The 14796-nt window shown below is 44.6% G+C and overlaps 1 protein-coding gene across 2 annotated transcripts in view; it reads left to right on the forward strand.

Moving 5' to 3' along the window:
• Positions 1 to 14796, forward strand: part of THADA (THADA armadillo repeat containing) — a 930763-nt gene that overhangs the window by 83710 nt on the left and 832257 nt on the right. For both annotated transcript variants that reach the window (XM_077485673.1, XM_077485674.1), the window contains exons 18-20: positions 7505 to 7640; positions 9244 to 9380; positions 11979 to 12140. In XM_077485673.1, coding sequence (XP_077341799.1) covers positions 7505 to 7640; positions 9244 to 9380; positions 11979 to 12140 — 435 coding nt within the window. The remainder of the gene's footprint in view (positions 1 to 7504; positions 7641 to 9243; positions 9381 to 11978; positions 12141 to 14796) is intronic.

Raw genomic sequence — 14796 nt, forward strand, 5'->3', positions numbered from 1 at the left:
TCTTACTCTAATACTGTACATCAGCCTTCATTCTATTTATGTTATATCGCAAAACGAGCGCTGTAAATACCTTTTTTTCTCTTTTACAAAATATCCTCCTTCCGGGTATCTCCCGCGCCATTTCAAATTCGGGCTTTGACGTCCGTTCCGGACGTCATTTCCGCCCTTAGTTCGATTTCACTCCGGAAATCTCGCGCATGCGCCGTAGCGTCAATAGAAATCCTAACCAAGCCTCGATCTCGGTTGCCGTTACTAAGGCAACAAAGCATTCATTCCCCTGCGTGACGTCTTCAGTCACAAGGGGGAGTGTCAGGAAGAGCAGGGATAGGATTACAACGCGAGACTTCTCCTCTGCCGCAGTGAGGAGAATGCCTCGTAATAAAAAAAGGCAGAGAGGCAGGAAGATGAAAGTCGGCAAGACAGTATACGCCGCATTCGCACGACCACACAGCGCAAGCGCGGCTGACGTCACGGAAACGTAAACGGCGGTTTTTACGAAAATGTGACAAGTAAGTTCACTTTCTCAGGCAGCGATCAGCTGCCTGAGAAAAGTATTATCTAACAAGCTAAACATGTTTAGGAGGGTTTACTTCCTCTTTAAAGCAATGTGCATGTAACCAGCACACTTACCAGCAGGAAACAAATTAAAAATAAAGTATTTTGCCCTCAGAGTTGGTAGCATTAACAATTGGGGGTGTAGATGACATTCACAACCAAAGCAACTAATATTCAAAATCCTGTCCCACGCTGTCACCCACTTCTTCTTATTATAGAGGGGTGCCCGGAAAACAGTGGCTTCCACATGCTGTATATTTGCAAATATATGCAACCAACGCTTGTGTTTTTTTAATACAGTCTTCAAGGACTGCTGGCTAATAATGTTTTGGATTTATACAGCACCGCTGTTTACCGTGCCTCCTTTTTTACAAAAAAAGAAAAATGGGTCGGCAGTGCGGGGCAGGATGTTGAATGTTCACCAGGTATCCTGCTAAAGAAAGTTGCAAGCTGAAAATGACTTTTGAAATTATATTGACATGCAATTTATCCACTTGGCAAGTAAATGTTTACACCAGCAGATAATATCCCATTTTAGGAAGAGTTTAAACACTTCAGCCCCAGAAGATTTGGCTGCTCAATGACCAGGCCGTTTTTTGCCATACGGCACTGACAATTGCGCAGTTGTGCGACACTGTACCCAAACAAAATTGATGTTCTTTTTTCCCCATAAATAGAGCTTTCTTTTGGTGGTATTTGATCACCTCTGCAGTTTTTATTTTTTGCGCTATAAACAAAAGAAGAGTGACAATTTTGAAAAAAAAAAAAAAGCCTATTTTTAATTTTTGCTATAATATACCAATTAAGAAAAAAAAATGTCTTCATCAGTTTAGGCCGATATATATTCTTCTAGATATTTTTGGTAAAAAAAAAAAATCACAGTTGGATTGGTTTGCGCAAACGTTTTAACGTATACAAAATAGGGGATAGATTTATGGCATTTTTATAATTTTTTTTTGTTACTAGTAATGGCGGTGATCAGCGATTTTTATTGGGACTGCGATATTGCGGCGGACAGATCGGACAATTTTAACACAGTTTTGGGACCAGTGACAATTATACAGCGATCAGTGCTATAAAAATTCACTGATTACTGTATGAATGTCACTGGCAGGGAAGGGGTTAACACTATGGGGCGATCAAGGGGTTAATGGTGTTCCCTCAGTGTGTTCTAACTGTGGGGGGGGATGGAACTGACTAGGAGGACACATAGAGATTGTTGTTCTTACTTAGTATGAATACACGACCTGTCTCCTCTCCCTTGAGAAAACAAGGATCTGTGTGTTTACACACATCCCAGTTCTTGCTCTGCCACAAGCAATCTTGGGTGCCCGGCGGTCATTGCACCCTCCAGGCACTCACGTCGGCTCCGGCGGCACGCATGCCCCCCCCCCCCCATGGTCAAAAGACGTAACGTCGTTTCACCCAGGGAGCCAACCTGCCGCAGTACAACTGTGTGTCCATTCACAAATAGAATGTAGCTTGGCCACTCCACGCTCTCTCCTCATTGACTCACTGGTTGTGATTGACAGTAGCTGGAGCCAATGGCTTAAGCTGCAGTCTCTGCCAATAAGTAGGAAGAGACTTGGGAGAACCCCTGCTCTTGTGCACATTGCTGGATCGAGATGGGTCTCGGGTAGGTATTAGGGTGGTGCTGGGGAGGCTACTGAACACAGGTTTTTTTACCTTCATGCTTGAATTTAAAAAAGACCTTGACCCTTTACAACGACTTAAATTTTCTGTGCACACACAGTTTTTTTCCAGTGTGCACCAAAGATGACCGCTGTAACCTCTAATTGTTACAGCCGTTTTCTGCATAGTGCCGTTCAGAGCAGCCGGTGGAGAGAAGCCCTGCATGCATGGAAATCAGAAGAAAGTTTTTGGTCTTACCTCTGCTCACAAAACACCAGAATGTAAAAACGTTCTACATACAGAGTCCTATAATGCCGCGTACACACGAGCGGACTGTATGGCGTACTTAGTCCGTCATACAATCCGACGGACAGTCCGTCGTACTTTCCACTGAACGGACTTGACCACACACGGATACACAAACAGTCCTTAGAAAGCTTGCGCGATGACGTTTACAGCACGTACGATGGGACTAGAAATAGGAAGTCCAAGACACAGCAAAGCACCCTTCCGCCGTGTAAATCCTTTCTGAGCATGCGCCATTCTTAGTCCGTCGAACTAGCATACTGACGACCGTATTGTCCGCTGAAACCAAAGTACGACGGACAGAATTTCGAAAAAAACAAAATACTTAGTACTCCGGACTGCACGCTGAAAAAGTCCGCTGAAGCCCACACACGAGCGGATTGTCCGTTGAAATGTGTTTAGACGGACTAAGTACGCCATACAATCCGCCCGTGTGTACGCGGCATTAGAAATAAAATGATGAAAGTCTGAGGGAATTGACAAAACAAAATACTTTGAGGGTGTCAAAGTAGAATTTAACTTTGAGAGGCTGAAGTGTGCATTGTGGGGATACAATTTCATCAGTTACAGAAGCGGGCGCTGTTTTTCTTGTCTCTCATCACTCTAGTTCATTCAGCAGCCTTTCTGGAAGTTTGAGTTAACGTTTTGGCCTGATTTTGGACCAGACAAATTCTTGGCCAAATAAAGCAGCTCTGTAAAAGAAACATTTTTGTTTTGCTTTAAGTTATCATTTTAGTGCTGGTATTTTTGGCAAAAGTGTATTTGGGTTTTTTTTTTTATGAAACACTAGTAAAGGTCTTAGGTCTTTCCAGTCCACGCACTGTCCGTATGAGGAGTCTAAGAAAGAATGTGTTCAACTGTGATTTGAAGTGTAGGTGAAGGCACACTTTTTTTTTTTTTGGATGGAGTGGAAGAGGGTTGGACACTCTAATGTGGGGTTTCTCAACTAGGGTTTCTGTAGAGGTTGCTAGGGGTTTCTTGAGCAATGAGCCATTTCTGCCTCTCAGATAAGTTCCCACTGACACCATTCATCTTTTTAGCTATCTGTAAAGGGGCAATTCTTCCCAATGACCACAAATGTAATTAGCATTTTTCCCACTGTCCATCACACTAAAGTATCATGAGTTGTAGGTATAGTCATTTTTTAGCAGGGGTTCCTTGAGATCATAAAGTTATTCTTCATTGGATTACATTTAAATAGGCTAAGCCTCCATCAGTCTACCATGAATGCTGCTGCCAGACTCATCCACCTTACTAACTGTTCAGTGTCTAGCATCCCTCTCTGCCGATCCCTCCACTGGCTTCCGCTCCACCAATGAATAAAATGCAAAGCACTAAGAGCTTACAAAGCCATCCACAACTCTGCCCCCAGCTACACAGCTAACCTAGTCTCAAAATTTCAACCAAACCGTCCTGTTTGGTCCTCCCAAGACCTCCTGTTCTCTAGCTCCCTTGTCACCTCCTCCCTTGCTCACCCCCAGGCTTTCTCCTGAGCTTCGCCCATCCTTTAAAACTCCCTACCCCAATCTGTCCGACTATATTCTAATCTATACAATGTTTAGACAATCCCTGAAAACCCTTGTCTTGTCTTGTCAGTGGTTGTAAACCCTTACAAACCACTTTGACCTACAAGTAAGCCTAGATTAAGGCTTACCTGTAGGTCCAAGAAATATCTCCTAAACCTATACGGTTTAGGAGATATTTACAAAAAGACAGGCACCACTGTCTACAGCGCATGCGCCGTAGTCAGAGGCACACTGAGCACACCGCAGATCACGGCGATATGCCGCGAGTGTCGGCTCCCGTGCGCATGTGCGGGAGTGACGTCTTCGCGGCTCGGGCGAATCACAGCACCGGAGCAGCGAGACCCGGAAGGCCCCCCTGGGATACATGGCAGCGGTGAAGATAAAGGAGGAGGACCACTTCGGGGGCTTCGTTCTCAGGTAAGTTATTCATAATGAGCTAGTATGCTATGCATACTAGCTCATTATGCCTTTGCCTTGCAGGTTGCATTTTTTTTTTTTTTTAAAGAAGCCTATCCTGCTTCTAACTAATATACTGTTTTTTACTTTCTTCTTCAGCTCATCCCCCACACTTACCTTTTTTGTATTACTGGACCCTCCCTCTTAGATTGTAAGCTCTAATGAGCAGGGTGAAAAGGGGAGTATATGTATAAGTTCCTCTATGAAATGTGATGGTATCAACGACTTGTGCAATGAGTAAAATGGAGCTACTTATGTTAATATGTAAAAAAAAAATCACATATACATTACAATAACAATTCTCGGCAAACAAAAATAAAAAAAAATCCTGTGCAAAAATGCAATTACCGTATATACTCGAGTATAGGCCGACCCGAATATAAGCCGAGGCCCCCAATTTACCCCCAAAAAAACTGGCAAACTTATTGACTCGTGTATAAGCCGAGGGTAAGACATGCCTGTCCATCCCTGTGTGTGTGTCCGTCCATCCCTGTGTGTCCGTCCATCCCTGTGTGTCCGTCCATCCCTGTGTGTCCGTCCATCCCTGTGTGTGTGTGTCTCCATCCATCCATCCATCCCTGTGTGTGTGTGTGTATCCGTGTGTGTGTGTGTGTGTGTGTGTGTGTGTGTGTGTGTGTGTGTGTGTGTGTGTGTCCAGCCTACCTGTGTCCTGAGCCTTTGTCCCGAGCCTCCGTCCCGTGCCGAGCCTCCTTGCCTCCGTGCCTCGCCGCCGTGCCTCGCCGCCGTGCCTCGCCGCCGTGCCTTGCCTCCGGTCCCGTCCCGTCCCGTCCCGTGCCGTGCCGTCCTGTGCCTTGCCTCCGTCCCGTGCCCTCTTCGTTCGTCGGCGGCCATTGTAAAATTCAAAAGCTGCGCCGCCGCCTTCGCCTGTGATAGGCGGAACACTGAATTTCCCAGCAGCCTGTGTTCCGCCTATCACAGACGTCGTATCATCCTCGTCCGTAGTACGAGGATGATACGAAGTCCGTGATAGGCGGAACACAGGCTGCTGGGAAATTCAGTGTTCCGCCTATCACAGGCGAAGGGGGAGCCGGAGGCGCGGCTTTTGAATCAGAATGGCCGCTGTCTGTCTGCTCGACACGCTGATCGAGCGGGCAGACAGCGATGACTCGAGTATAAGCCGAGGGGGGCACTTTCAGCCTCAAAAAAGAGGCTGAAAATCTCGGCTTATACTCGAGTATATACGGTACGTGCAATCAATCCTGTGCAAAAAGCAATAATGTGCAAAATAGCAGTTCTGTGCTGGATTCTATAATCCAATGAAAGAACAAATTGCAATAGTCCTGTGCAAAAAAGCAATGCTGAAATCCTGTGCTAGAGAGCACTGCTGTGCAAAATGTCTAAAACCCTGTGCAAAAAGTAAATGGTATTCCATATAACAATATAAATATATAATTTATATAGCATTTTTGCACGCATTTTCTTTTTGCACAGGATTTATTTTTATTTTTGTTTGCTGAGTATTGTTATTGTGTTATATACATGTGATTTTTTTTTTTTTTTTTTACATATTAACATAAGTAGCTCCATTTTACCCATTGCACAAGTCGATGTGATACCATCACATTTCATAGAGGAACTTATACATATACTCCCCTTTTCACATTGTAGTCTATTTTAGTGGCATTCACTCACCTATTTTAAATTTAGCCCATCAGTTGCGCTGATCACTTTACATTTGTTATCACTTTAGTGCTTTGTATACACTATAGATTAAGCGGCAATTGCCTATCTATATTCTATTTACACACGTAGATAGCGCGAGGGGCATTCATTATTTATATAATGAGCAGGGCCCTCTGATTCCTCGTGTACCAAATTGTATCATAACACTATTTTCTGCCTTAATTTTGTAAAGCGCTGAGCAAACTGTTGGCGCTATGTAAATCCTCTGTATTTCAGGGGTTTCTCTGTGTTGAAAAGGTTTTTATTTCTTTCTCCGCAGGGGAGATTCACCCCTCTGACTTCCCTGGTGACCTTTGCCAAGCTAGCTATGCACCAGTAGAATTTAATCCAAACCTTCATATGGAAATTCTGAAAAATAGTTTTTCAGTGCATTCTATCATACCTTCATTGAGTTAGAAGAAATTGAGAATTTGTTGGAGAAATCATACCTAGGTGGATGGAGCAGAGAGCTGGTGACTGTCAGTCTCTGGCTCTCTGCTCTGCCTCCCCGCGCTCACTGTAGCGCTGGACTGTGGCGGGGTTGGGAGCGGCTGGCTCAGGCTCTCAGGGGCTCGCTGAGAGGCTGAGTCGGGTGTCTGTCATGTCCATATGGTCACGATCTTTCCCCAGCCTGGACCAGCTCTGTGACATGTGAAGTGAGCTTCAGTCTGCTGAAAACGGGTCACAGGAGTGCAGAACAAACTGCACTCCTGTAATCTATTGGAGAAGTACAGCCAAATGAGTTTTGGCTGTACTTCTTTAAATAATTCAGTTTCAAGGCCCTGAGAATTTCTTTTAGACCTGCTTCTTGAATGGAATCCCAGATGTATTAAGCGGGCTTCTTTTGTGCCTAGAATATACAGATTTGGCTGACCATAAATGGATCGAAATTTGACCGGTTGAGCAGGGGCTGGCTGAATTTCGATCCATTTGTGACCACTCCCACTCAAAAGAAGTTGAACAAGTAGCCAATGGAGGCATCCCTGCTGTCAGAATACAATGTGGGAGAGTGCATAATCTGGTGAAGCTCTGCACAGAAACCAATCAGCTTCCAGGTTTTATTGTTTAAAAAAAAAAAAAAAAAAACCTGATTGGAGTTTTAACCCTTCGCTACTCTGCCTAAAAGTAGAAAGAACATTTCTGGCTATACACATACACATACACATATATATATAAAAAATATATAAAAAAAAAAAATATATATATATATATATATATATGTGTGTGTGTGTGTGTGTGTGTGTGTGTGTGTGTATCTATACCCTAAATGAGAACAATTGATGAATGATGCTGAATGTTTATTGCAGTAAAATGAATGTTACATTCTTGTGTATGGTATTTTTTAGTGGTCAGAGTGTTGATGGACATCCTTGAGCGTGAAATTGTACAAGCAGAGAGTTCCTTGCTGGAAGCTGCTTCCTCGTTTCCTTTGTATGGCCGGGTGCATTGTGTCATCGGGGCGTTGGAGCAGTTGTCTGTGGGGTAAGTGATATTACTAAACCAGATCTACAGCCTAATCTAGTGTGTATTCCTAAATAATAATGCAGATCTGCTATTGACTCCCCCCCCCCCCCCTACATTTACAACTTGTGCATACGCCTGCACCTAAAATGACATGTTTACCTTGAGCCTTAGGGTCACACTGATGCTGGAAACGCAGCGAATCTTGTGCATTTTCCACACTGCATTACAATAAAAACCTAGTCTGATTGGCCTACAGCTGCTCCAGTTTTAATAAATCTTCCCCCACATTTTTCCTTACCATGTCCATTCTCCAACATTTTGTTCTGTAAATGGGAGAATCTTATTTCATTGTAACAGCCTAAACAGGCTCAGCATTTGTAATTAGAAAATCTGCAGTATCTGCAACCCTTTATGCCTAGTTCACACAATCAGAAAATCGCACAAAAAAAATTCTGTTTTCAAAGGGACCATACAATAATCTGATCGTTCGTACACAGTTGCTGAGAGCCAATCAGGACAGGTCATGTGAAATTATCAAATCAGACAAGCACAACATTTTTTTTCTCGTATGATACCAAAAAGCACCCTGAAGTGATTCAGTTGGCATAGGTAGTGCTATACAAGTCACTCATTCATATAACACGTTACAACACTTACAAATTTTTATTCTGTCATATGCAGGGGCACCACCCCCCTAATCCATGCGCCCGGCGCCTAATCTACGTACAAGGTGCTGAATGCATGGATTTGAATTTTTTTTTTTTTTGAAGCACATGAATAGAGCCTGCGGCTCTAATTGACTTACAAAAAAAAGGGTTGGCTTGGGGCATAGAGTACTGCGCCCGAGCCCACCCAGTTGTGTGGCAATAGCGAATTAATATTCGTTATTGTCTTCCTGATTCTCTTTCTGGCCAATCAGGAAGTGGGTCTCGCTTGGCAAGGGAGTCGTAGCACTTCCTGCTTGGCTGGGAGGCGACGCAATGACCCCGGAATTGGAAAAATGGTGAACACTGGCACCCCAGATGTTTGGAACTACATTTCCCGTGATGCTCATGCACCCTGCAATGTAGTTGAGCATCATGGGAAATGTAGTTCCAAAAACATCTGGGGTGCCAAGGTTCGCCATCAATGTCTTAAGGTTACGGAGACCTCTGATCGCCGCCTTCCCGTCCGTCTGTCCCGCGGGGGGGGGGGGGGGGGGCGGGGGGGGCGGGGTAGGGGGGGTTAGGGGTGGGAATGTGTCTGTGTGATTTCAGATGCGATACAGAATTGCATGACAATGGAAATTACATTGTTTTCAATGGTACCCTTTCACATTATTTCAACTCAGCAGGATGCGATTTTGTAAAGGGTTCCTGTACTACTTTGGTGCGATTCCTGCAATTTTGCCCCCATAGAATAAACCGCATCTAAGCTGCATCATGTAACCGCACTGAATATCAGATCAAAATTGTACTGCAGCAGTGTGAATCGGGCCCTAATTTTATTTTATATAGGGTAAATTTATTTGTTTCTTGGTTGTTTTGTGATTTCGCATTTCTGCTGCTTTTATTTGTCACTTCTCTTTATATCATCGTGATATGCTGAAGGTATTGATGAAAATGTCTGTGATTGTCCTCAGGAGTCTCCTGGCGGTTGAGGATTGGAGAAAGTTGCTATTTCAGCTGATTACATTGTCTTACCGCCTCTCTGCCATCGTCTCGCCTGTTGTCCACAGTTCTTCTCCAGAAGGTCTGATGCCAATGGATACCGAATCAGGTAAGTCTTTCTCACACTCAGGTAGTGATAACTATATTTAGTGTGAAGGGATGCTATGAAATGGTTCATATAAATTTGTTTTAAAATGCAGTGATTATTTTGTAATGCACATTCACCCTGGGTTCACACTAGTGCGTTGCTGGGACCAGCGCAATTCCAGCGCCGGTTCCATCGCTCCTCTCCCACAGGCACTTCACACTGCCTTGTGCGAACTGCTTCGGGTGTCATTAACAAAGTTAATGACACCCCCAGTTTAGTTCACGGATCGCAGTGCTCGCACGCAGAAGCGAACGCATACGTAAGTCATGCCCACATATGTAAACTGCATTCAAACCACACGTGAGGTATCGCCGCAAACCTCCTCTGTAACTCTAAACGGTTAACCTGTAAAAAAATTTAAAGCGTCACCTATGGAGATGTTTAAGTGCACAATTTTAAAGCGTGACATGTTCGGTATCTATATTTACTTGGCGTAACATCCAAAAACAACACATGCTCTGAAGCAAGTACGAGACGGAAGCTATTGGCTACTGGCTATTGAACTTCCCTTTTCTAGTCCCGTCATATGTGTTGTACGTTACCACATTCTAGACGGTCGGACTTTGGTGTGATTGTGTGTACGCAAGACCGTTTCAGCGGAATTCCGTAAGAACTCTGTCGGAAAAACCGTCAGAGTTTATTCCGACGGAAAAAACGGTCATGTGTACGCAGCATTAGGCCCCTTTTACACGGGTCGGATCTGGTTTTGCTCAGCATTGGTTGCGTTCACTGACACCGAGTGTAGCGGCCAGATGACAGGTCCATGCCTGCTCCGCGTATGCAGTGCGGACACAGACACCCCACTCTGTTTTATGGGCAGCTGAATGTAAAGGCACCAGCTGTCCGTTTACACCCAATTGCCCTTCGATCCAGCCAGGCGAAGGATAATGGATCCCCTTCTGTTTTTTTTTTTTTTTTTTAATCTTAACGGACCTGTAAATGGGCACAAATTAGTTTACATTCAACTGCCCAAAGAGGATAATGGAGGGTCTGAGTGTAAAACTGACAGCCGGACCCGATTGGACCTCATGTGAAAATAAAGTATCACAGAAAGTATGCAACTGTGTTATAGCCAGTGTTCATTTCATCAATGAAAATCAATGAAAATATTTTTGCTGATGGAATTAACACTATATTATTAGACTAAAAATACGACTAAAACTAAAATGGCATTTTAGACAAACTAAAACTAAATCAAAATTTGATGTAAAAATTAACACTGGTTATATATCACAATGGCTAAATCTGTGTCTGTAGTGCATGTTCAAGGGGCCACCAATGTGTCAGTGGGAGGAATAGTGCCCCATATTTGATGTCAGTGGGAGAAATAGTGCCCCATCATTGGTGTCAGTGGGCGCAATAGTGTCCCATCGTTGGCCTCAGTGGGAGAAATAGTGCCCCATCGTTTATTTCAGTGAGAGGAATAGTGCCCCATCATTTATTTCAGTGAGAGGAATAGTGCCCCATCGTGGGCCTCAGTGGAAGGAATAGTGCTCTATTGTTGGCCTCAGTGGAATGAATAGTGCTCTATTGTTGGCCTCAGTGAGAGGACTAGTGCTCCATTGTTGGCTTCATTGGGAGGACTAGTGCCCCATCGTTGGCCTCAGTGAGAGGAGTAGTGCCCCATCATTGGCTTCAGTGGGAGGAATAGTGCCCTATTGTTGGCCTCAGTGGGAGGACTAGTGCCCCATCGTTGGCCCTCAGTGGGAGGACTAGTGCCCCATCGTTGGTGTCAGTGGGAGTAAACAATGCCAAATCTTTAGTGCGAGAAATAGTCCCTCATCATTGGTGTCAGTGGGAGTTATAGTGTTCCATCACTGATTTCAGTGGGAGGAATAGTGCCCCAAGGGCCCAGATAAAGGCAAGCAAAGGACTGCAGTGTGGATACCACTGTTCTAGAGAAATGCTTAAATAATTCATTATAATTTAACCAAATCCATTTGATTTTAGTCGACTAAAATAAGACTAAAACCAAAAGGCTAAAATACAACTAAAACTTAATAGAAATTTGACATCAAAATGAACTCTGGTTATATCAAATCTCTAAACATTGGCAAACTGTCTAAGAATCGCCCCCAGAGAGGGTTTAGGGGAGCAGAAGCTCTGCGGAAGGATTTCAGGGTAGGATCCAAAATTGAGAACTGTAAACCCCACCCATTTCCCTCATCGTTTCTTTCTTTTTTTTTATATGTAAAAAAAAAATATGTGATTTGTTTTTCAAAAGATGTGGCAATGATTAATGTGTGCATGTGATAAATCTAAATATCCCAATTTTCTCTTTGTGTTTTCAGTAATACTTGTTGCTGTTCTTCTTCAATGTACTTCCCTTTTTAATGCATTTTGTCTCATGACCTTTTATTTCCATAGCTGTTAACAGTTGATCTGTATGAGACTATTTTGTGTCTGCTCCTTTTGTGCCGAGCGGCACAACCGCCGTGCCTTCAGACGTTTTGGGTCCTGTTACCTAAAACAGTGAGGGGGGCACGGCGATGAACTCTGGGAGACAAAGCTGTTTGCGGTTCACCGTTCCCCACTGACTGTGCTCATTGTCTCTCGCAGAAGCCGCGGCTCAGTTGCACATGATAATGAGGGAGATCAAACCACGGGATACAAATGATTACTTCACGCAGCCAAGAATATTACAGAAAGACTATGACCTACATTCCCAGGCCCTCCCCGAAGACCGCGTACCGTCCAATACCCTCTGTGCAGAAATGAAAGGTAATGACATGTCATTAAAGCAATTAAAAACCTGATTAGTCAGCTATGTTGATGGACTGCTGAAAAACCCCGGCCTAACAAAAAAGGAAAAGTGCGCTGATGAACCGAAAATATGAATAGTTCTGTACAGTTTACAGCTGGCCCACATTCTGCCAGAATTTTTTTTCTGGACCAGAAGCATTCTAGAACACAAGTCCTGCCATTGCGTGTTCCAGATTTGGTTCTGGGCTTGCTGTAAACAAACAACAGGTTTTTAGCGTTTTAACGCCCCCCTGTCATTTTCCATTTTCCTTGTGGGCTCACTAGGCTTTGATCAAACGCCGCGGCCTTAAGTAGTGCCGACAAGTTAAGGAATTCCTTTTTCTTTGCCATTAAAGATTTAGCAGCATGGGACTGCTGGCTTGCTTTGTATCGGGCCACTGTTTAAAGCTATATGAAAATATATGCGGCGCCGATCTGCCCTATGATGTGAATAATGAGGATTGACTGGGTACACCTGCATACATGGGAACATGGCAGTTTAATGGGACAGGGCTCCCACACTCCTTTCCTGTTTTCAGAAAGATTTCGTAAATATTCTCAGCGATTGTGCAGCCTTAAAGCGAACCTGCCGCATTCCCCTGAATCGCACAAAATAAATTCCAAGAAAGTGTTGGCAACACCAGGGTCCTACAGATACCTTTTCTATTATGACTAAAATTCCCATTCTGGGTGCCCTCTGACCTTGGGTGCGTACGCTAATATTGTCCTCGACTTAGGCTGGGTTCACACTGGTGCGATGTTGGACATCGCATGTGATTCGCACCGATGTGTCTGTAATGTCTGGGCAATGCAAATTCAGCCATGCAAATTGTATGGCTGAATTTGCATTGCATTCCCACCAAAGTGGGGCAGGACCCTTTTTTTTTTTTGGTCTGCACTGGAATCGGGTCTCATGGGTGTTCACACCATTTGGCAGTTCACACTGCAATCTGCGAACCGATTTGGGGGTGTCATTAACTTTGCATTGACACCCACAGCAGTTCGCAGATGTAATTGTGAACCAACGGTAGGTGACATGCAATGCAGGAGCCCGCACTGGAATGGCTCCAACATCACATATATGTGAACCGGGACTTGACCTCCCTGGCACTATGATTATGTCAGATTTTTGATACTCAAAGCGGTACAATGTTTTGCATGGAAATTTGGCATTTTATATTGTAGGCCTGTAATTCTTAGGAATAACGCACTTAAATCTGTCCAAACAAGAGTCTAGTAGATATCCCGGGTATTTTAAAGTTTATTACACATAATCATAAATTATAATATAATAAATAACTATAAATAATTATAACAAATAATACTAATGTATTCAATAATGTAATCAAATCAAAAACACTGAAATTTGCTGAGTTGCAGAATTGTCTCTGTCATTACTTTCAGTGTTTGATGACGGATCTCCCCACAAATCACTATCGCTCAATTCTGCAAGTGATTGCAATTTATTATCGTTGTTTTCTAGCTGGTCTAAAACCGCTTTTGATGTATTTTTGGTTGCTATGGACAATCTCCAGTTTCCAGGCAGGAAGAACAGTATTTACAATATAAAACTGCATGCAGGACACTGGACAAATCACTGGGGATAAAAGGGAGGTGAAATAATGTGATACAGTAATGTAATCTGTAAGATTACAGTGTACTGTATGTATTGTGTGTTTTTCACTTTTTGAATTTGGCGCTGTGCTCCGTCCCTGTGCGTCGCAACGCTCGCAGGGAATGGAGCTCAGCACTGTGATAAATCCGGCGGAGGACACGGCTCACACACACAGCGGGGAGACATAGCAGGATTCTGGGGACAAGGTACCGTATATACTCGAGTATAAGCCGAGATTTTCAGCCTCTTTTTTGAGGCTGAAAGTGCCCCCCTCGGCTTATACTCGAGTCATCGCTGTCTGCCCGCTCGATCAGCGTGTCGAGCAGACAGACAGCGGCCATTCTGATTCAAAAGCCGCGCCTCCGGCTCCCCCTTCGCCTGTGATAGGCGGAACACTGAATTTCCCAGCAGCCTGTGTTCCGCCTATCACGGACTTCGTATCATCCTCGTACTACGGACGAGGATGATACGACGTCTGTGATAGGCGGAACACAGGCTGCTGGGAAATTCAGTGTTCCGCCTATCACAGGCGAAGGCGGCGGCGCAGCTTTTGAATTTTACAATGGCCGCCGACGAACGAAGAGGGCACGGGACGGAGGCAAGGCACAGGACGGCACGGCACGGGACGGGACGGGACGGGACCGGAGGCAAGGCACGGCGGCGAGGCACGGCGGCGAGGCACGGCGGCGAGGCACGGAGGCAAGGAGGCTCGGCACGGGACGGAGGCTCGGGACAAAGGCTCAGGACACAGGTAGGCTGGACACACACACACACACACACACACACACACACACACACACACACACACACACACACACACACGGATACACACACACACACAGGGATGGATGGATGGATGGAGACACACACACACAGGGATGGACGGACACACAGGGATGGACGGACACACAGGGATGGACGGACACACAGGGATGGACGGACACACACACAGGGATGGACAGGCATGTCTTACCCTCGGCTTATACACGAGTCAATAAGTTTGCCAGTTTTTTTGGGGGT

The sequence above is a fragment of the Lithobates pipiens genome, unplaced genomic scaffold (assembly GCF_037356315.1).
Source record: "Lithobates pipiens isolate NorthernLeopardFrog02 unplaced genomic scaffold, aLitPip1_a1.2 Scaffold_18, whole genome shotgun sequence".
NCBI lineage: Eukaryota > Metazoa > Chordata > Amphibia > Anura > Ranidae > Lithobates > Lithobates pipiens.